Source organism: Tachysurus vachellii, chromosome 16 (genome assembly GCF_030014155.1).
Source record: "Tachysurus vachellii isolate PV-2020 chromosome 16, HZAU_Pvac_v1, whole genome shotgun sequence".
Lineage (NCBI taxonomy): Eukaryota > Metazoa > Chordata > Actinopteri > Siluriformes > Bagridae > Tachysurus > Tachysurus vachellii.
In genome coordinates this window covers 1,678,859-1,698,929 of record NC_083475.1, presented here as the reverse complement: position 1 = coordinate 1,698,929, position 20,071 = coordinate 1,678,859, and the positions used below count along the sequence as shown (strand labels likewise).

Sequence of the window (20,071 nt, the reverse complement as noted above, 5' to 3'; positions counted from 1 at the left end):
AATGTACTATGTGAGCTGCATGGATTAAAAGCAGCACTGGCATGGAAATGATGGAAATAAATAGAACCTGGAGACTAAAATTACACAAGAGGCTCTGATCAGCTCACACTTTCAGAATATAGAATTGATGGATTTACCCTCCATCAGGGGGCAGAAGGGCTGCATGATGAAGGTTAAAATGATCATCAAGAGTCAGTTATCTGTCAGCTATCAGCTTTTTTATTTCAATTATTTTCACTTATGAATTTTTTACAGTCAAATCAGCAAAACCTGTTATAAACAGAACAGAAAGAAGTTCTCTGTATTATAATATAAGAAGATGTAAAATTCTGTTCAGTGTACAAGTGGGTCTGTTTTACACTCTAACTGTTATAATAAAATTAAATTGTAATAAGACTCCACTGTAGAAAACAGAATGATTCAGAGGTGAATGAACTAAACCTACACTATACATGTCAGTATTTGTACTATACATTTGTGTTGTCAAGGTTTTTGTTAGAAACACAAGTCTATCAACATGATCCAGCTTTAGTGAGGAGCACAACAGAGTAACAATTTTCCCCCCAGTACTAAAAGCCCTCTCTGAAGGGGAACCTACACCTGACCTAAATGATATTAAAAACTGGAGACTGCTGAGTTTGTTATTCAGAGATTATAAATTACTCACCAAGGTTTTGGCCAACAGACTGAGTGAAGTCTTAGAACAAGTCATCCATTGTGATCAGAGAGATTGTGTCCCAGGAAGATGAATTTTTATAATATTTCTGTTATCTGGGATATTTTAGATATCAGTAAGAGTCTTAACCAGATTTTGGTCTAGTGTCAGTAGACCTAGAAACTACTTTTGACCGAGTTGAGCACAACTATTTATGAATGTGTTCACAGCATTTAGTTTTAGTCCTGATTTTGTTTCCATGATAAAGGTTCTTGTTCTAACTTCACTCGGTGTTTCACTATGGGAATCGCTTTGGGCGTGACCAACTGCGTAACCTCTTATGACACCACGTCTGTTTTTGGCAGCCAGGTCGACCCCTGTCTACGTCATTCGCGCTTTCTTCCCGTGGGAGCCTGCAGCAAGCTCTCTCAGCGCATCCCGACTCGCTGATTTTCGCTTAACTGTTCAATAGATGGACCGTCATTGGATTCCGTCCCTGAACGCAACATCAGTAGAGGGATTGTGGTGAGTGACAAACCTAAATTTGGAATAGCGTCCGTGTCGTGGCGAGCTATTCTGATCTCCTGTTGCATATTTAGTTAAATCGGTAGGAGACATCTAGTTTCCTTCGGTTTACTTAAAAGGTTTAATTAAAAGTCTAACAAACTAACGTGTTGTGACGAGTCTTTAGACTGCGCTGTCGACGGCGATTACCCCCGCCAAAGGGCATGAGTCGAAGACTAAGGAGGCTGTATCCTGCCCTTGTCCATCATCATGTGGAGCTACAATCTCGGGCAGGGACCCTCATCCTATGTGCATAGTGTGTATGGGCCCGAAGCAAGCTCAGACGTTGCTAGCGGACTTGCAGACATATGCTCATTGTGCGTCAATGCTGGTGAAAATCTTGGAAAGGAGGCTGAAAGTGTTGGTAGCTAACCAGCAGGACCCTTGCCTGTCTGAAGCTGCCTCGACAGCGACTGCCCATCTGCCATGAGCTAGTAAGAGCTGGGCAGACATGATGGAAGCCGAATCCCCGGACATGCCTCCGCGGTTCGATGGCCTGTTCATGCAGGTGGATGACGAACTGGGACAAGGATGCAGATGGCGATGCTAACCCTGACCTCCTCGATCTGGGCATGGACAACGAAGAGGAGGAAGACAATACCCCCTTCCCAGTCCAACAGTCTAGACCACCTAGCACGACCGATTCGGCCCCTCCTGCTGACAGCAGCCTGCACAAGGTATGCAAATGGGCCACGGCGAAGCTGGGCCTAGCCAGGCCAGCCGTCAAAGGTGCCGAAGGAGCCATCCTCAATTGGTGAGCCAGATATGGCAGAGGTACGGTCAGGCTGCCGTAGATCTCTTCGCCTCGCAAGAAAACGCTCAATGCTCTCTGTATTTCTCTCTGGTGGACGAAAATGCACCTTTGCGTGTAGATGCTTTAGCCCATCAGTGGCCAGACGTGCTTCTGTATGCATTTCCCCCTCTGAGCTAAATCTCCCCCACTTTAGCCAGAGTGAGGGAGCAGTGTCTGTCATTAATTCTGATAGCCCCGCGCTGGCCATCTCGACATTCGGTGGCAGTTCAACTATTGTCGTGTCAGCTGTGGCCCCTCCCCCCATGGAGGGGCCTCCTGTCTCAGGCGAGGGGGGGGGGGGGGGGGGGTTCCGAAACCCGCACTCTTTATAGCAATAAATGGCATGTTTTTGAAGAATGGTGTGAACGGAGAGTGATTATCCCATTTCAGTGCTCTGTTAGGGATATATTATGCTTCCTTCAAGATCTGCTTGATAAAGGGAAGGCTTTCTCCACCGTTAAGGTGTACCTGCCATATAGGTTGTGGCGAAAAGTCGGCAGGCCAGCAACCTTTAATAAGTCGTTTTATGAAGGGGCGCACTACATACGGCTGGTGTCTAAGCAGATGGTTCCATTATGGGATCTGCCCATAATGTCTTAGAAGCCTTGTCTCAGCATCCTCTTGAGCCGATAGAGGCGGTGGGTCTTAAGTATCTCTCTCTTAAGACGGCACTGCTCCTGGCATTGGTGACAGCCAAGCGTGTGAGTGATTTACATGCTTTGTCAGTTAGCCCGTCTTGTTTACAATTCGATCCGGGGCTCACTAAAGTTTCTTTTCCTCCTAACCCTGCTTTCGTGCCAAATGTTTTGGAATCGGCATATAGGTGCCCAACTACTGGACTGGCGGCTTTTCATCCTCTTTTGTTTTCTTCTCCGGAGGAGCAGAAACTTAATACATTATGGTCGGTGCGGGCTCTTCAGGCATATGTGGAGAGAACAGCAGGTTTCAGAACTTGTGACCAGCTGTTTGTGTCTTGGGCTACTCCTCACACAGGGATTGGATTGTGGAGGCTATATCTGTAGCTAATGGTTGCAGGGGTCTTCAACCCCCTAAGGGAAGAAATCTCCTTAATGACGTGGACAGGGGTCGACCTGGCTGATGTAGACAGGACGGAGCCTGGTCGCAGGTCAACCTGTCTGTCAAAGACAGACCTGGTGTCATAAGAGCTTCCGCAGTTGGTTACGCCAAAAGCGATTCCCATAGTGAAACACCTCACTCTGTTATCATAGAACCAGGGATTATGTTAAGTAACACAAAGTGATGTTGAAAGTATACTGTGGTTCCTTATAAAGTTTATAGAGGTGTTAGACAAGGTTGTGTCTTGTCTGGTGTGTTGTATACTTTAGTAATAGAAACACTTTTAAACAAGATTTGTACTGTATATATGTTCTGAAGTTCACAAACCTGTTTATCAGCTGATGATGATGATGATGATGATTAGTTAATTAGTGATCAGAGGGAAGTTTAATGTTGGAAATATTAAAAGAGTTTAAAGACATCTCTGCTACAAAAGTAAACTGATTTAAATGTAAGTCCAAGGATGTCCATATTGTTTACAGAGTTAAAGTTTCATGCCTTTCTGCAGTGTAATAGATGAACATTTTTTGTGTTCTAGTCTATAGAAACATTCTCACTAGAAATCTTTATTTGCGGTTTCTGTTAAAATGATTTATTGAATATATCTGACAATATTTTAGTAATTGTAATAAAGGGTTTTAAAATCTGTTGATGAATAGTGTGTCATTGTGTCTCTCTACAGGTTGTGTGATTTTGGTGTCTCAGATGAAGGCTGTGCTGCTCTGACTTCAGCTCTGAGATCAAACCCCTCACACCTGAGATACATGGATCTGTCCTATAATAATCTAGGAGACTCAGGAGTGAAAAGTCTCTCTGCTGCACTGGAGAATCTTCACTGTAAACTGGAGACGCTGAAGTAAGATCATATATTAAAACATTAATAATAAATCATGGTCTAATGTTCATTCAGGTCGTAATAATAGATAAACACATTCTGTATAAATAAAACAGTTATAGTTGTTCTTGTCATTACTGAATAAACCATTTACACTTTCACAGTCTGGGTTTAAAAAATACAATGAACTAACAACTTCTCCAAAAACTAATTAGAGTCTGACCCTGTTTTAGGTCTGATTACTGAGAGTCTGATCTTCTCAAGAAAGATCCGTTTATGTGAACTCGGATTAAAACAGATTTTGTTTAGATGTGAAGCAGAGAAAAGTTACAGAAAACATTTACATTTATACTTTATTTCTCACATACACAACCATACACAGTACGACATGTAGTGAAATGTTTTTAAACTGTCTGTGATTTAAACATAAAATAAAATAGAATAATAAAAAAGAAAATAGAATATAAATATAATAGTTGTAACAAATAGAAATGTAAGAATCAGTTTAATCGAGTGGAAAAATAAATCTGAATATGGATCAGTGGCAGAACAGTGTTACTGTTAATACTGTTCAGATGTTTTAAATACTTCAATGTATGAAATATGTTATGTGGTAAATAAAATCTGGCTGATGTATCAGTGTTGTGTATGAAAGTCCATAAAAAGTCCAAGTTCTAGTCTTATGTGTTGTCCTGGTCTCTAAAGTGTGTGTTACTCAGTCCACAATAATACACACTGTCTACAGTCAGGGTCAACACTCGAGCCCCAGTAAAATGTTCCTGAAAAATCAGTGGCTGATGATGTAGATTACAGTAGATATGTCTGAAAATAGGCTTCGTCTTCATCAAACTTCATCATTCAAATAAAATATCCTGTACCCTTCAGTCATAAGTCCCGCCCATCATAAACTACACCCATCACCTGCCCCAACCACTTTACTGTGCTCCGCCCCCTCACTATATTCCTTTTTTCACTTTTCTCTGTAGAAATCGTGACTTGCAGTCAGAAGATGATAATTAATAATCCCACATTGTATCTGAAGACTGAGGAGATGTAACTACCAGGCTAACACTTATCACTGTGTTAATGAGTAGTATCTGAATGTGGATTTAGATGAACGAGGACTTACTGTTTTACAGATCTGATTTATTTGCCAGATTTGATACAGATTTGATCAATAATGTTAAATTGTTAACTGCTAAAAGAAGCTTTTCTTTTCTTTCTCATTTCTAAAATCTTCTAAAACTGGATGTGATTTAATCATCAGTGAAAGCTTTTTGAAGTGATTTATTCATTTAGACGACTAGTTAGTTAGTTTTCTTACAAAAATACTAGTTGTGGATTTAAGGTTGTTTAGCTAAAAAAAATGTTTACATGTGTAATTGTAGCAAAGATCTTTACAGTGAAATAAAATGTAAAACTGAAATAATAAAATGATCTGCAGCACAAAGTTACATTCATGTTTCTTATATTATATGATGAAAAACAAACAAACTATAAGTGCCCTGTAAGGTTTTGATGTCTTTTATTTTGAAATTGCCACTTTTCGTTTGTTACATCACTTGGTCTCCATAGGTGCATATAATCTGTGAGTTTGCGTGTGGATGCAGGTTGGAAGGGGGTGAGTAGCTGGGACGCTCACTTTCTGTTGACTGTTTCTGTTGAACGTTTCTTTGTACGTTTCTTTTGTACGTTTCTTCGGATATACGTTTCCTTTGAACATTTCTTTTGATTTACAGTTACTTCTTTTTCCATCTATTGGAGATGATCTTATTACATTACAATAAAAAACCTGTATGCAATTGAAACGCGTCATCTTTAACTCCCTCTACTCAGCCCCTTAGCGGCTACTGGTTGCTGCTACAATTTAGTCAACAGAAATGGCTTGCTGTTGGATTTGATCATTGGGATCATGAATCACTGGAATCGTGAATCATTGGGATCGTGGATTATTGGAAAGGACTTCTCTGTACACAGAACATAAAACACAGACGCACACACCGAAGCAAACAATGACTACAGAAGAGGTATGTTAGCAGTTTTGCTGTGTTTGGTTACAGCGTTGCTGTTTATTGAATGTGAAGACGCCCGTGTTGCTGCGTGAAGTTTGTGTACCGCGTTATTGAATGGATTGGATTGCGGTTGTGGAACAAGGTGCAAAGTTGCTATGCACTTGTTATCGCGCGATGGTGCTGCGCCCATTCATGAAATTATTGGACTGATTAATGCGCTTTGTGTACGGCGCTGTTTGATGAATGTGGATCACGTTGTGGGTGAAATGAATGTAGATGAGCCTGAGAGAGACTAAGATTACTGCAAAGGCCTTGGCAGTCAAAATGGAGGGATTGCAAAAGGATCGCAAGGCTATGGTGAATAAAATGAAGAGCATGATTTTATCTATGAAAGACCTCATGAAATGTGTTGACAATGCTCCACAAGTGCGTTCAATGTTGACATCTTTGAAATGTTTAAGGGATGATGTATCTGTTTTGCACAAAAAGATACTTCTGTTACTCCCTTCTGATGATCTAAATAAACAAATGGAGTGGTTTTGTAATGAGGGGTCATAAGGCTAGTGATCCATTGCAGCATTTTAATGGAAGCTCGTAACAGACAGGCAGGGTCAGCAACAGTGAACACAATATCGTAGGGCAGGTGGAATCAGACACGGAAAGACAGGCAAAAAGGTCAGGGCAGGCAGCAAACAATCAGAAACCAGAATGCAGAAATAGGATCAAAAACTGGAACTAAGACACACTAGGAAATGCTCAGAATGACGCAAATCGAGACTTTGCATAGAGTTCAAGTTCAAGTTCATATTTATAGGCGCAGGCTGATAGGAATCAGGTGGTGAAGTAATTAGTCTGCGTGATGGGTGATGAAAGGTGTAGTCCGGAAGTGACTAATATTTCTGAGACGCTTCTCTGTGTTGACGGTTGGGAGGCGGGGCAGGTGCGCCGGCCGTGACAGGTTTGCATTAATATGTAAGCGTAATGATGGATTTGTGGAAGTTGTGGAACAATGGCTGAATGAAGTGGAAAATCCCAGGCAAAGTGCTCAAACTACAGAATCAAGTTCTACTCAAAGCCATGCAAATCTTGGCTTATCACTCTCTGTTCTACATTATACAAAGCCAATGGATAATCCTCTTATAAATCCATCTTCAGTTGAACCAGTTTCATCATCTCACAATATGCATGTTCCAAGTGAATATCAGAACATTATTGCTGGCTATGATGAAGTACAGAATCGAATACAACCAACAGACAGTGTTTCTAATGTGAGCAGGAAAACGTCATCTAGTAACACAACTCACGGATCTCAATCCAGTCGATCTTCTATTGCATTTGCTTGTCTTAAGACAGAGGCCGAAATGGCAGCTTTGTTGGCACATCAGAAAATGTTACAGCAAAAACATGCACTACAGAAAGAAGAGGAGGATCTGAGGAGGAAAAAGGAACAAATGGAGCTTGACACTGAAATCGCTGTGTCTGTCACGGACGCAGGATAAAAACGGACCCAAATGCAGGACAGCTTAACAAAAACAGGATTTATTAACTAATAAAAACACTAAACAGGACAAAGACAAACCAGACAAAGACAACAGAGAATTCACAGAGCTGCACAAGGCAACGTGGCTCAATTAAATAATACAAATAATTAACAGAAATGAGGGACAGGTGTGCAGAGGTGGGGAGGAAATGACAAGGGCAGAGCAGACACGTGGACAAAGAACATAAACAAAAGGCACAGGGCCAAAGTCCGGGCAGAGTCCTGACAGTATGGCCAGTGGCCAAGATGAAAGTATATAACGACTCGAGATCGAAATCAAGTATATCTACTACGCCTCCTGATACCAATGTTTTAAGGAAGAAACAGACTGGAACTGAATCTTTTATTCCTACTGTTTTACCTTCAAGTTCGTGTGTGCTGTCACAACATCCACCTGCATCATATTCACAGACTCATGCTACCCAAGAGGATTTAATGCATTTCCCAACTCAGTCAGTTCAAAAACCAAAATTTACTGTTCGATCTAATACAAGGCAGACACATTCTGCATTACCCAGCATAAGGACCAAAGCTTTGCTTAAGGAGCATTTCGGCAATGAGGTAAGGATAGCCTCAGCTTACATGGAGAAGGCACTCTTATGGAAAACAATAAAGTCTGAGGATGCTAAAGCTCTGCAGGATTATGGCTTGTTTCTCAGAAGTTGTTGTAATGTTATGCAGAATATTCATTACATGAATGAGTTGAATCTTACCACCAATATGTGAGTCATTCTTGCAAAACTTCCTTATAAGTTGAGAGAAAAATGGAGGAGAGTGGCATATGATTTACAGGAGAGACGTAATCACCCAGCTTGTTTTTCTGACATTGTGAAATTCATAGAAAGACAAGTGAAAATAGTCACAGATCCAGTATTTGGAAACATTCAAGATGTTCTGCCTAGTGGAGGTAGAAACTTGAATGTAAAGTCACCTCGTTCCAAATCTAGAAGCAGTTTTGAAACCACAGTCACTGCAACTGATGTTAAGGAATGTAGTGGGAAGACTGTAAACAGAATCTGTCTTTTTTGTCTCTCGGTCTCTCTTCTCTTTTTTGTGAAGGGAAACACAAATTAGACTACTGTAAAAGGCTCGCTGAAAAATCTCATGGAGAAAAGATGAATTTTCTGAAGAAGAAGGGGATTTGTTTCGGTTGCTTATGTACAGGGCATGTCAGCCATGCTTGCAAGGAGTGAAGCATATGTAAGATATGTCATCTCTAGCACCCAAGTCTTCTTCATATTTCTTCATCAGAGAAAAAGAGCATTCAGTACACTAGGGAAGAAGAATCAAAGCCAACATTGGGTAATGCTTTGGTCTCGCTTCAATCCAGTGCTCTTACTGGGGCCGGTAAAGTGTGCATTGTCTATTGTTCCTGTATGTGTAAAATCTAAGAAAGGAAGTAAAGTGGTGATCACCTATGCATTCCTAGATTCTGGAAGTTCTGCAACTTTCTGCACAGACAGTTTAATGTCAAAGCTCAATATCTCTGCCAAGAAAATGAACATACTAATGAGAAACATGAATAAGGATAAATCCATCTTTTGTCATGTTCTTAAGGATTTGGAAGTGTCAGGATTGAATCAAGAACATTACTGTACTTTGCCAGAAGTATACACTCAGAAGATCATGCCTGTAAGCAAAGCTAACATTGCCACACAAAATGATCTTGCTTGTTGGCCTCATTTAAATCACATCTGTTTGCCTTCAATTGATGCTGGTGTAGAACTGTTGATTGGAGATAATGTGCCAGAGGCATTTGAGCCATGGCAGATTATTCGTAGTCAAAATAATAGCCCATATGCTATAAAGACCATGTTTGGGTGGACCGTTAATGGACCAATGAACCTACTGGCGAAGCATGCTGTTGAGGAGTATCCTCATACGACTGTTAATACGATCACAGTTATGAAGTTAGATGAGTTGTGGCAGCGACAGTTCAAGACAGACTTTCCTGAATGCGTTCAAGAGGAACAACAAGGATTGTCAAAGGTTTATGGATTTTGTTTCTTGATCAGCAAGACTGATGAATGAACATTATTATATTGGTCTTCCACTCAAAAATGAAACTGTTGTCATGCCAAGAAATAGAGCAATAGTGGAACAACTCGCTCTGAATCTCCAAAGAAAGCTTTGAAGAAACGCCTCTTTTCATTCTGACTACGTTAATTTCATGGAGAATGTCATCTCTAAAGGCCATGCTGAAAAGGTTCCCACAGCGGAATTGGAACGACATGATGGACGCTTATGGTATATACCCCACCATGGGGTATATCATCCCAAAAAGCAAAAGATAAGGGTGGTGTTTTATTGTGGAGCATCATACCAAAGAACATCATTGAATGAGCATCTTCTGCAAGGTCCAGACCCGCTGGTGAGTGTTCTTGTGAAATTCAGAAGTATGTTGCTATTGGAGTATGTTGCTATAATGGCTGACATAGAATTGATGTTTCATCAGGTCAAGGTGCATCCTAATGATTGTGATCTGTTGAGATTTCGTTGATGGCCAGGAGGAAACATTGATGGTGATCTGGAAGAAAACAGAATGGTTGTGCATTTGTTTGGAGCGACATCATCTCCAAGTTGCTCTAGCTATGCATTGAGAAGGTGTGCAGAGGATCATAAGGATCTGTATGATGCCAAAGCCTGTAGACATTGTCTTCAATAACTTTTATGTAGACGATTGTCTTGTATCTGTGCCTACAAATTCAGATGCTGTGCAGCAGTACCAAAAAATCACCGAAGTATGTGCCAAAGGTGGATTTAGATTAACGAAATGGATAAGTAACAGCCATGCTGTGTTGAATGCCATACCTGAGGAAGACAGACACCAGAAAATAAAGAGCTTGGATTTGGAACATGACATGCTACCACTGGAAAGAGCATTAGGTATTCAGTGGTGTGCTGAGTCAGATGTTTTCAAGTTCAAGGTGCCCATCAAAGACAGACCTATTACCAGAAGAGGAATTCTTTCTGTCATTAGTTCTATTTATGATCCTCTTGGTTTTCTGTCTCCTGTGATCTTAGGTGGCAAAATTATACTTCAAGATCTGTGTCGAGAGAAAATTGGATGGGACAGCACTTATACCAACAGTGTACATTCAGCGATGGACAAGTTGGTTGGACGAACTTTATGAATTCGATAAATTCAAGGTTCGCGGGTGTTTTAAGCCTGACAACTTTGGAGAAGTTACATTTGCCCAATTACATCACTTTTCAGATGCCAGCGAGAAAGGTTATGGCACTGTATCGTATTTGTTGCTTTGTAATGATCAGAAAATTGCCCATTCTACCCTGTAATGAGTAAAGCAAGAGTGACACCTTTGAGAGTAATCACTATCCCTCGTCTGGAGCTCACTGCTGCTATGCTTGCAAGTCGTATGGACAAGTTGTGGAAAAGAGAGCTGAAGATAAATATTCAGGATTCTGTATTCTGGACAGACAGCACCTCTGTTCTTAAATACATCCAAAATGAAACTTCTAGGTTCAAATGCTTTGTAGCCAACAGAGTTGCTGAAATTCAAAAGGTTTCTGAAACGAGTAGCTGGGAAGCTCACTTTCTGTTGACCGTTTTGATCTTTTGTACGCTTCTTTGGATATACGTTTCCTTTGAACATTTCTTTTGATTTACAGTTACTTCTTTTTCCAACTATTGGAGATGATCTTATCTTGCCATTATTCTGCTAACATTACAATAAACCACCTGTATGCAACTGAAACGCGTCATCTTTAACTCCCTCTACTCAGCCTCTTAGCGGCTACTGGTTGCTGCTACACAACCAAACAAACAAACAAACAAATAAATAAATGCCTTCTTGCTGTTTTTGTTAAATAAATAAATCTGTGTTTTCAGTTTTCTGTAAAATTCTTGTGGGCCTGTGATCAAAGTGATTGAACACTAGAAATGTCCCTGTGTACAACCAATGAAGAGTGTGTCATTGTGTCTCTATACAGTTTGTATAAGTGTGGTGTCTCAGATGATGGCTGTGCTGCTCTGACTTCAGCTCTGAGATCAAACCCCTCACACCTGAGCTACCTGGGTCTGTCCCGTAATAAACTAGGACACTCAGGAAAGAAGATGCTCTCTGATCTTAAGGATGATAAACATTACAAACTACAGACACTGATGTGAGTAATGACCTTTTAATAAAAGTTTAACCTCATTATCATTACACATTGATACACATCACATTTCTCTTCAATAACTTTCAGATTATCAAGTTAGAAAATGTCACTATATTCTGTTTAATGAGAATTTTTCTAACGAAAAAAAAATGCTGTTTTGTGTTCAGTAAAGTGTGTTGATGTAAAATTCATGTGAAGGCAGAAAACAGGGATTCAGACAGTCTACAAAAAGTCACAATGAGTTCATGAGAGTGATTGTTAATGAACATTGTGTCTTCTGTCATTCCTGTAAAATTTACCTGAGTTTGTTCTTAAAGTCTGCACTTAAATATAAATGAAGAACAAGATCTAAATGACACAGTAGTGTTTGTTATTTAAAAAAGCTCCTGTGATTGGATAAGAGCAGTGATGTGATGGGTAAAGATCTGCTCATTATCCTGTTAGAACTTGTGGATGTTCTCATTTGTTCTAGTTAAATGTTAGAACACAGATGTTAGTAAGAATGAAGAAATGTTGAATGATTCATTATAAACAGGAGATGATAATGTTTCTGTTGGAGCAGAGATGATTACATGATGTTGATCATGAACTACCACAGTCCACTTTGTGCTGATTAATTCACATGTTTTTCTTTCATATTCAGGCTCTAATGAATATCTCTGTGTGATGAAGGCTCCAGTGTTCCTGCATTACCATGATACAGAATAGAGAACATGTTTATTAGCATATCACTTATTTCTTATTAGCACATCATTTAGTTCTAACACATTAAACAGACTCGGAGACGTGAGAAGTGTGTGCTCATTATGTACAGTGAATCAGACTAAACACAATTCTACACTGAGTTTATAATGACCTCTGAGCCCTGGAAAAAATTCCCTGGACCTCAATCCCATAAAAACCTGAGGGATTATTTGGAACAGCAGGTGAAAATCCACATGAACTCAAGATGAACCCAGTCAGTGGAAGAGGAATAAAATGGACAGGAACAATTTCAGGACATTCTCACCTGATAGGATTGGAGTTAATCTGAAGAGTTTATCTGATGAAGCCCATAAAAGACTCACTACAAGTCACATTTATCGCTTTGTCCTTTGGGTAATGAATGTTCCAGTGATGTTACACTAAATATCAGAACTCTTCAAATCAAATCTACTTAATGTTCCACCACTAACTGTTGTATAATGTAGTTTTGATGGTTATGTGATTTTATTGTTTGTGTAATTTATTATTTGTTTATTATTGTAATAACAATATTGTAATATTGTAATAACACTTTTTACACATGTATGCTTATAGTTGTACTACTGGAGACATACCTAAAATTATATTGTATAAAGGTACAAAAATACATAAGTGTCATTATTTTTGTTGTGTAAAATTAATATTATGATTAGATACGTCTGTAGAATATTCTGTAGAAAAACTATTTTTGTTCTTCAAATATATTATCTATATATAGTTTTTCAAAAATAAATGCATGTCTAACACAATATATAGTAACAGAATGTATTTCTGAAGAGAAACATATTTTTAATAAAAATCAATCACTATAACATGTCGGGTTAATATTATAACACAACGTTGCTGAGTTAAAGCAACTTACACTGGATCAGTTCACATCCACCCAAACTGGGTTATCTTTAATCTCAGTCATTTTAGACTGCACCTTTATGAGGAGACACACCTGGGAATGAGTGAATATGAGCACTTCTTTCTGTTGTGTATCAATCTGTTTTTACCTGCTTCCCTCTCATTTGTTTTAGACAGTAGTGGAATTATTTTTAATATAATTATTTTAAGTAGTTTGCTGTGCAGCAGCTAACAAATTCTCATAATTTAACCAACATTAAAATGTTATTACATTTATTCAACTGTCATTACAACTTGATGTATTGTGTAATGTATTGTTTTTACGCCTATAAAGCAATACTAGTGCTGCCTGTGTCTCTGTTGCTAGCACATCAGGAGATACAGCTAATTTCAGTTTGTCCTCCACAAGCCCTGCTCCTTCTCAGTCATGCATCCAGCTACAGTCATGTGCCAAACCATAAGGGAAAACATCAACTGTATGCTGGTGGGTAAAACACAGCTTGATAAAAAATCTATTATGTCAATTCAAGTCATCAAGAAGCTTTCCACCACTCACCTTTGCCGAATTGTTGTAATTCAGCCACATTGGAAGATTTTCGTGCATGAACCACCTTTTAAGGTCATGCCACAGCATTTCAATAGGTCCAGGTCAGGACGATTTTTTGATAGACAGCAGAATTCATGGTTCCATTTATTACAGCAAGTCTTCCAGGTCCTGAAGCAGAAAAACAGCCCCAGACCATCACACTACCACCAACATGTTTTACTGTTGGTATGATGTTATTTTTCTGAAATGCAGTGTTACTTTTACACCAGATGTAATGGGACACATCTTCCAAAAAGTTAAACTTTTGTTTCGTCAGTCCACAGAGTATTTTCCCAAAAGTCGTAGGGATCATCAAGATGTTTTCTGGCAAATCAGAGACGAGCCTTTATGTTCTTTTTGCTCAGCAGCAGTTTTCGTCTTGGAACTCTGCCATGCAGGCCATTTTTGCCCAGTCTCTTTCTTATAGTGGAGTCATGAACACTGACCTTAACTGAGTCAAGTGAGGCCTGCAGTTCTTTCAATGTTTTTGTGGAGTCTGTTGTGACATCTTGGATGAGTGCATTATGTTTACTTGTGTTATCTTTTGATACGCAAATAATTTTTTCTCCTGAATATCTGCTTCTATCTGGATAAACCTTAATCATTGCTACCCCGGAGTTTTCTCACACAGAGTATCTGTTTTGCATGAGTTGCTTGAGTGCAGGTGAGGACACATTCTTTCTCTTCTTCCTCTGTACAGCTGTGGCCAATAGTTTTGAGAATGACACAAATATTAATTTTCACAAAGTCTACTGTATCAGATTTTATGATGGCAATATTCTTATACTTCAGAAAGTTATGAAGAATCATCAGATGAATCCCTACTCCAAAAAAAACCTCATTAGAGCATGCCACAAAAGGACCAGCTGACATCATGTCAGTGATGTCAGGAGAGAGTGTTGCGGAACTTTACCACATAATCCACTGCAGAGTCGGTGTCGGCTCTGTATGATTTGGATGGCCACATTGTGTCCCCTGGCTAAGTATTCAAACGCCTCACAAATTTGTTGTGTGACCTAAGTGTAGAAACAAACGAAAGCATCCGTGTCCCAGGATGCCACAGGCCAGTCCAGGGAACTCCCTGTAAGGAGGGTCATGAGAAATGCACATTTGGTGGTGTTGTCCTCATAGGCATCTGGCTGGTGGTTAAAAAAACCTCACATTGGTGGAGGAAGCCCATGCAGGGATTTGCTGAGCCATCAAATATGTCTGGCAATGCCATGTGTAGTGGGTCTGACCTGCTTCGAGCTGTGCTAAATCTGCTGGATTTGCTGGTGACAGGCAAACATGTAAACATAGAAAAACAGGGAGAGAGTCTATAAACCAGAAAAGCAACTACTGAGGCTAACAAAACAGACAAGGGCTAAACTATCGGTGTGAAAACAAATAGAACAAAAGGGTCATACAAAAAGGCAAACAACAGAGGCAAAAGAAACGGCTTGGTATGCAACAGATTTGACTAAACTTCGCATGGATCAGAGCATGCTCTTCACTTTCATGCTTGCACACCTGGAGGTAAAAACCGGAAGTGAACCGACATAAACCCAGATGTCAATACTCTGATGAAGGCTCCATCTGGGACATTACTGATGATCTTTTCACAGATTGCTTATTTTTAAGTCCATCGACTGCCTGCTGAAATCTGACCATTCTTTTAAGCAACCAGGTTGTCATCAACAGTGTACCTACCCAATAGGTTAAAGATGCTGAATACCACATTTCGGCTCAATCGAATGAAATTAGCTCAGCTCTCTATTATTGGGCATGCTGAAATCTCAGCAGATCTCCCCAGAAAAGGGCATTTCAATTTCAAAAGTACAAAGAATCCTGTTATAGCTGTTTGAGGAAATTAGATTCTTGTCCATTAGTAGTGAGACAGGCACATTTGTGGCCTGCTGGAGGTAATTTTGCAGGGCTCTGGCAGTGCTCCTCCTGTTCCTCCTTCCACAAAGGTGGAGGTAGCGCTCCTGCTGCTGGGTTGTTGCCCTCCTATGGCCTCCTTCACATCTCCTGATGTACTGGCCTGTCTCACAGCAAACCTTCTTGCCACAGCTCGCATTGATGTGCCATCCTCGATGAGCTGCACTACCTGAGCCACTTGTGTGGGTTGTAGATTCTGTCTCATGCTACCACTACAGTGAAAACACCGCCAGCATTCAAAAGTGAGCAAAATTTCAGCCAGAAAGCATAGGAACTGAGAAGTGGTCTGTAGTCACCACCTGTAGAACCACTCCTTTATTGGGGGTGTCTTGCTAATTGCCTATAATTTCCACCTGTTGTCTATTCCATTTGCACAACAGCATGTGAAATTGATTGTCAATCAGTGTTGCTTCCTAAATTGGCAGTTTGATTTCACAGAAGTGTGATTGACTTGGAGTTACATTGTGTTGTTTAAGTGTTCCCTTTATTTCTTTGAGCAGTGTATTTACGATCTATAATGAAGTCTCTGTCTAAATTCAGTAATTAATTTCTTATAGTAAATAAAGTCTATTTTGTGGGATTTTTTTTTTTCTTGAAAAGCGAGCCTGTGGTATCTTTTAAAATATATGACACAGTTTGATGTGTTGTTTTTTAATGCAGTGAAATTCATGTTTGTTAATATACCTTCAATTTCCAAATACTTTTTTTGGTCCACTGTATGTTTGGTCATTGCAGACTAGACCACCACTTAGCATCATTTATTCAGTCACATTATACCCAGCCATAAGAATCTTCTAGAGTTACACCAGAATTCAATCAGGAAATCTACAGAGCCATTGTGTGATTATTGTAAGACATGAACAGGGATGTTTAATACACTCAGTGTTACATTTTATTTACACAGTTATTAGCTGCAGTTTTGATAGTTATGGTATTTATATTATACTATAAAGTTTTAGTGATAATACAATGCTTTCAGTTACACACAGAAATGCATGTAGTGTTAATTTAAGTCTGGCTGTAAATGTAGTGTAAATATTCAACACTGACTTTAAAATTAATATCAAGGATAAGTTTTTGTTTTAAACTCTAGGGAAAGTGATCACCATTGGTTGGTGTTGTGTCCATGAAGATGCAATGGAGCAGCTAGAGAAGCAAAACCCTTAACAAAGCAATGGTAATAACTGGGGAATCCAAGAAACGATCGTAATTCAGCCAATGGCATAGGGCGTCTCAACTCCTATACCACCCTTACCTTATCAGGATCAGTTGCCACTCCTTGAGCAGACTCCACATGTCCTAGGTACTTAACCTGTTTCTGAAAAAAATTACACTTGGACAACTTAATTTTCAACCCTTGTCGTTCAAGTCTGGAAAACAGCTCTTCCAACTGTTTCAGATGCTGACTAATAGAAGAGGAAAACACAATCACATCATCAAGATAGAGCAACACTGAATGGTACCGCTGGTAACCAAACATGCTCTCCATCAAGCGCTGAAATGTGCCCGGCACATTACAGAGGCCAAATGGCATACGATTAAATTCAAATAGGCCAAAAGGTGTACAAAAGGCTGTTTAGAACTTATCTTTCTCCGCCACTGGTACCTGGTTATAGCCACTGGCCAAATCAAGATTGGAAAACCACTTTGCACCTGACAATGCATCCAGTGACTCCTCAATTCTAGGTAGTGGATAGGCATCCTTACGAGGTTTTGCATTTAGTAGCCTATAGTCAACACACAACCTGATAGTTCCATCTTTCCATCTGTCACTATTACAATAGGGGAAGAGTAAGGACTACTACTTTCCCTAACAACTTGACTATCCAACAGCTGTTTTATATGTTTTTTAACTAAATCATACTGTGATGGAGGAAGGCGACGATAGTGCTGGCGAACAGGAATATCATCCTGTAACAGAATCTCATGAACAATCAGCTCAGTACACCCTATATCTCCCTCATCTTTAGAAAACAAACGAGAGTACTTAAGAAGAAGAGACTTTGCTTGCATGGCTTGTTCTTCAGATAACCCTTCAAATGAAGGAAACTCCAAACTTTCTACAGTGTGGTCTATCAAAACCTGTTGAGTGGCTATAAAAGCCACAATCTCTGAGGCGGTCTGGCTAACTGAAAAGGCCAGAGGGGCGATGGCCTCCACTTCCACTGATGCCACCTGTACTGTACCGACCATTCTCCGTGGAAAAAAAAAAAAAAAAAAAAAAAAAAAAAAAAAAAACGTTTTTTGGAAAAAAAAGTCAAACGTCCAAAGAACTTACATTCATAATAGGAGCATATAATGTACCGTATTCTGCTTGTAGGAGGGCTGGGGAGACAAGTAACCCCTCAGGGTGGGTACCCTATTCCGGGCCCAAAGGCTTTAACAAAAATTCTGATAAAAGAAACTGGAGACATGTCACAGGTACCATAGAAAGAGCTCCTGCAGCAATACAAACAGGCTGATCTCCTAACTCCTTTACCTTAAATGCAGTTGTTGAATTAAGAACCGCCTCAGTTTTCTCACACTGCCGAAGTGCACACTGAAACCCCGGAGTGGCTGATTGTATTAGCGGGGTCTGGAATAACCTAGCCCCATATTGGTCAAAAAGACTCTGATAACATTTCTTCAGTACATTCATCCACAAGATACCTGGGGTGATGGTCTTACGAGTTTGTAATGCTGCATGTTTAGGATCTTTTACAATCAAGATACCCCGCCTTGGAATGCACTGATTTAAAACATTCACATCTAATTCCACATAACCTATGTAAGGGATATCAAGTCCATTAGCAGCTTTTAAACCAAGCCACTCACAATCCTGCTTTTTTACATGAGAAAGATATTTATTGAAGAAACTCTCGGTCACAGTCGTGACCATAGGACCTGTGTCCACTAAACATGGAACATTCAAAAATTATCCATCTTAACACCTAAAGCAGGACATTGTCCTACTAACCGATCATAAACTGAAGAATCTGCACAGGAGCCCTCTACTGTTCCTCCCAGCGTGTGGCTCAATACGCTGGGGGTTACTAGTTTTCCGACAGCCTAGAGGGTTCTCTAACTGGTTCCCCCCCATGAGTATCAAAAACAGTATCACAGTACCGAGCAATATGCCCAGGCCAGTTACATTTAATACAGATTGGTCTACCATCAGGTGCACGCTTAAATCGATTGTTCTGACCAGAAGGTTTACTAATAGCAGGAGCAAGGTGCTTTACCAACAAGTCCAACTGTGCCTGTTGTTTCAGGACTATATTCTTAAGTTCTGTCAGCTCTGTAGAAGATTGAACACAAAGAGCCTCACAACTAGGTGTAACATGTGTCTCATAAGTGTATGGGGTAGAGCGTACCTGCTTGTCTCTGTTAGGTTGCTCTTCGTCAACCCACTGGATGGCCTCCCAACATACGTCTAAGAGTGACATAGTCTCTCTACTTCGTACCAATCTTTTAAGCTCCATGCGAAGCATATGGTCATGCACATTGTCACAAAACTGATCTCTAACAACTGTCTCAGTATTGGGTATAGCACCTGGCTTACACTGCTCTACCCGTTCCATTAGAGCCAACAGGGCATGCGAAAACTCATATAATGATTCCCCATCCCTCTGCTTCCGATCAAAAAACTTTTGCTGCCAATAAACATATGATTTTGAACATCCATACACTTCTTTTAAAACCTCAAAAATTTGTTCAGAATTTTCCCTCACTCACTGAGGCCGATATTTAATTTCATTACGGGCCTCCCCTTCTAAATGATCCAAAAGAAAGAGAGCTTTGTCCCATTCAGACATGTACCTTGCCCTAATCCAACTCTGAGCCTCCTCTATCCATTCTTCAACAGACAATGCCCCAACAGCTGAAGATCCAGAAAACTTAAAGCATTTACGTTCTCTGGGAAGATACACAGTTTGTTCTCCTCGGGATGAAGAAACATCCCCCCACTAGCTTGTCCTTCCCCCACATTCCTGCCTTGACTTGGCCCCAAGAGTCTTTGATTTTCCGACGTAAGCTGCTCCACTTGAGCACGTAGATGACGCAGCTCCTCTTCCATTTTGAAGCTACCCAAGGGGTATACCCAAAGGGTACAGGAAAACCTAGAAAATCAATGTACTTAAAAGGAAAAAGGAAAAAGAAAGGAAATAAATAAACCAAAATCCCCTAGCCAACCATTAAACCAAATTACACAAACATAATAATTCAAAAAGAAACAAAACCCCAGCTGGCTAGGGAATTAACATACATTCACAACAGGGAGCAGTCAGTTTTACAAAAAAAACAAAAAACAAAAGAGAACAGCAACTAGTCACTATCATCCGACAACCTATAACGAAATAGATCATTTAATGATTACCAATCACACTCAAACACAAC

The 20,071-nt window shown here is 40.0% G+C and overlaps 2 protein-coding genes across 3 annotated transcripts in view; both read left to right on the top strand.

The window, feature by feature from the left end:
- The window catches only part of LOC132858958 (NACHT, LRR and PYD domains-containing protein 12-like), a 57,878-nt gene extending 46,273 nt beyond the window's left edge, over positions 1–11,605 (top strand). Inside the window, exons 10-11 of the mRNA XM_060889506.1 lie at positions 3,772–3,945; positions 11,428–11,605. Coding sequence (XP_060745489.1) covers positions 3,772–3,945; positions 11,428–11,605 — 352 coding nt within the window. The remainder of the gene's footprint in view (positions 1–3,771; positions 3,946–11,427) is intronic.
- Positions 1–20,071, top strand: part of LOC132858837 (NACHT, LRR and PYD domains-containing protein 12-like) — a 379,445-nt gene that overhangs the window by 301,361 nt on the left and 58,013 nt on the right. The gene's annotated exons all lie outside the window — the stretch shown is intronic.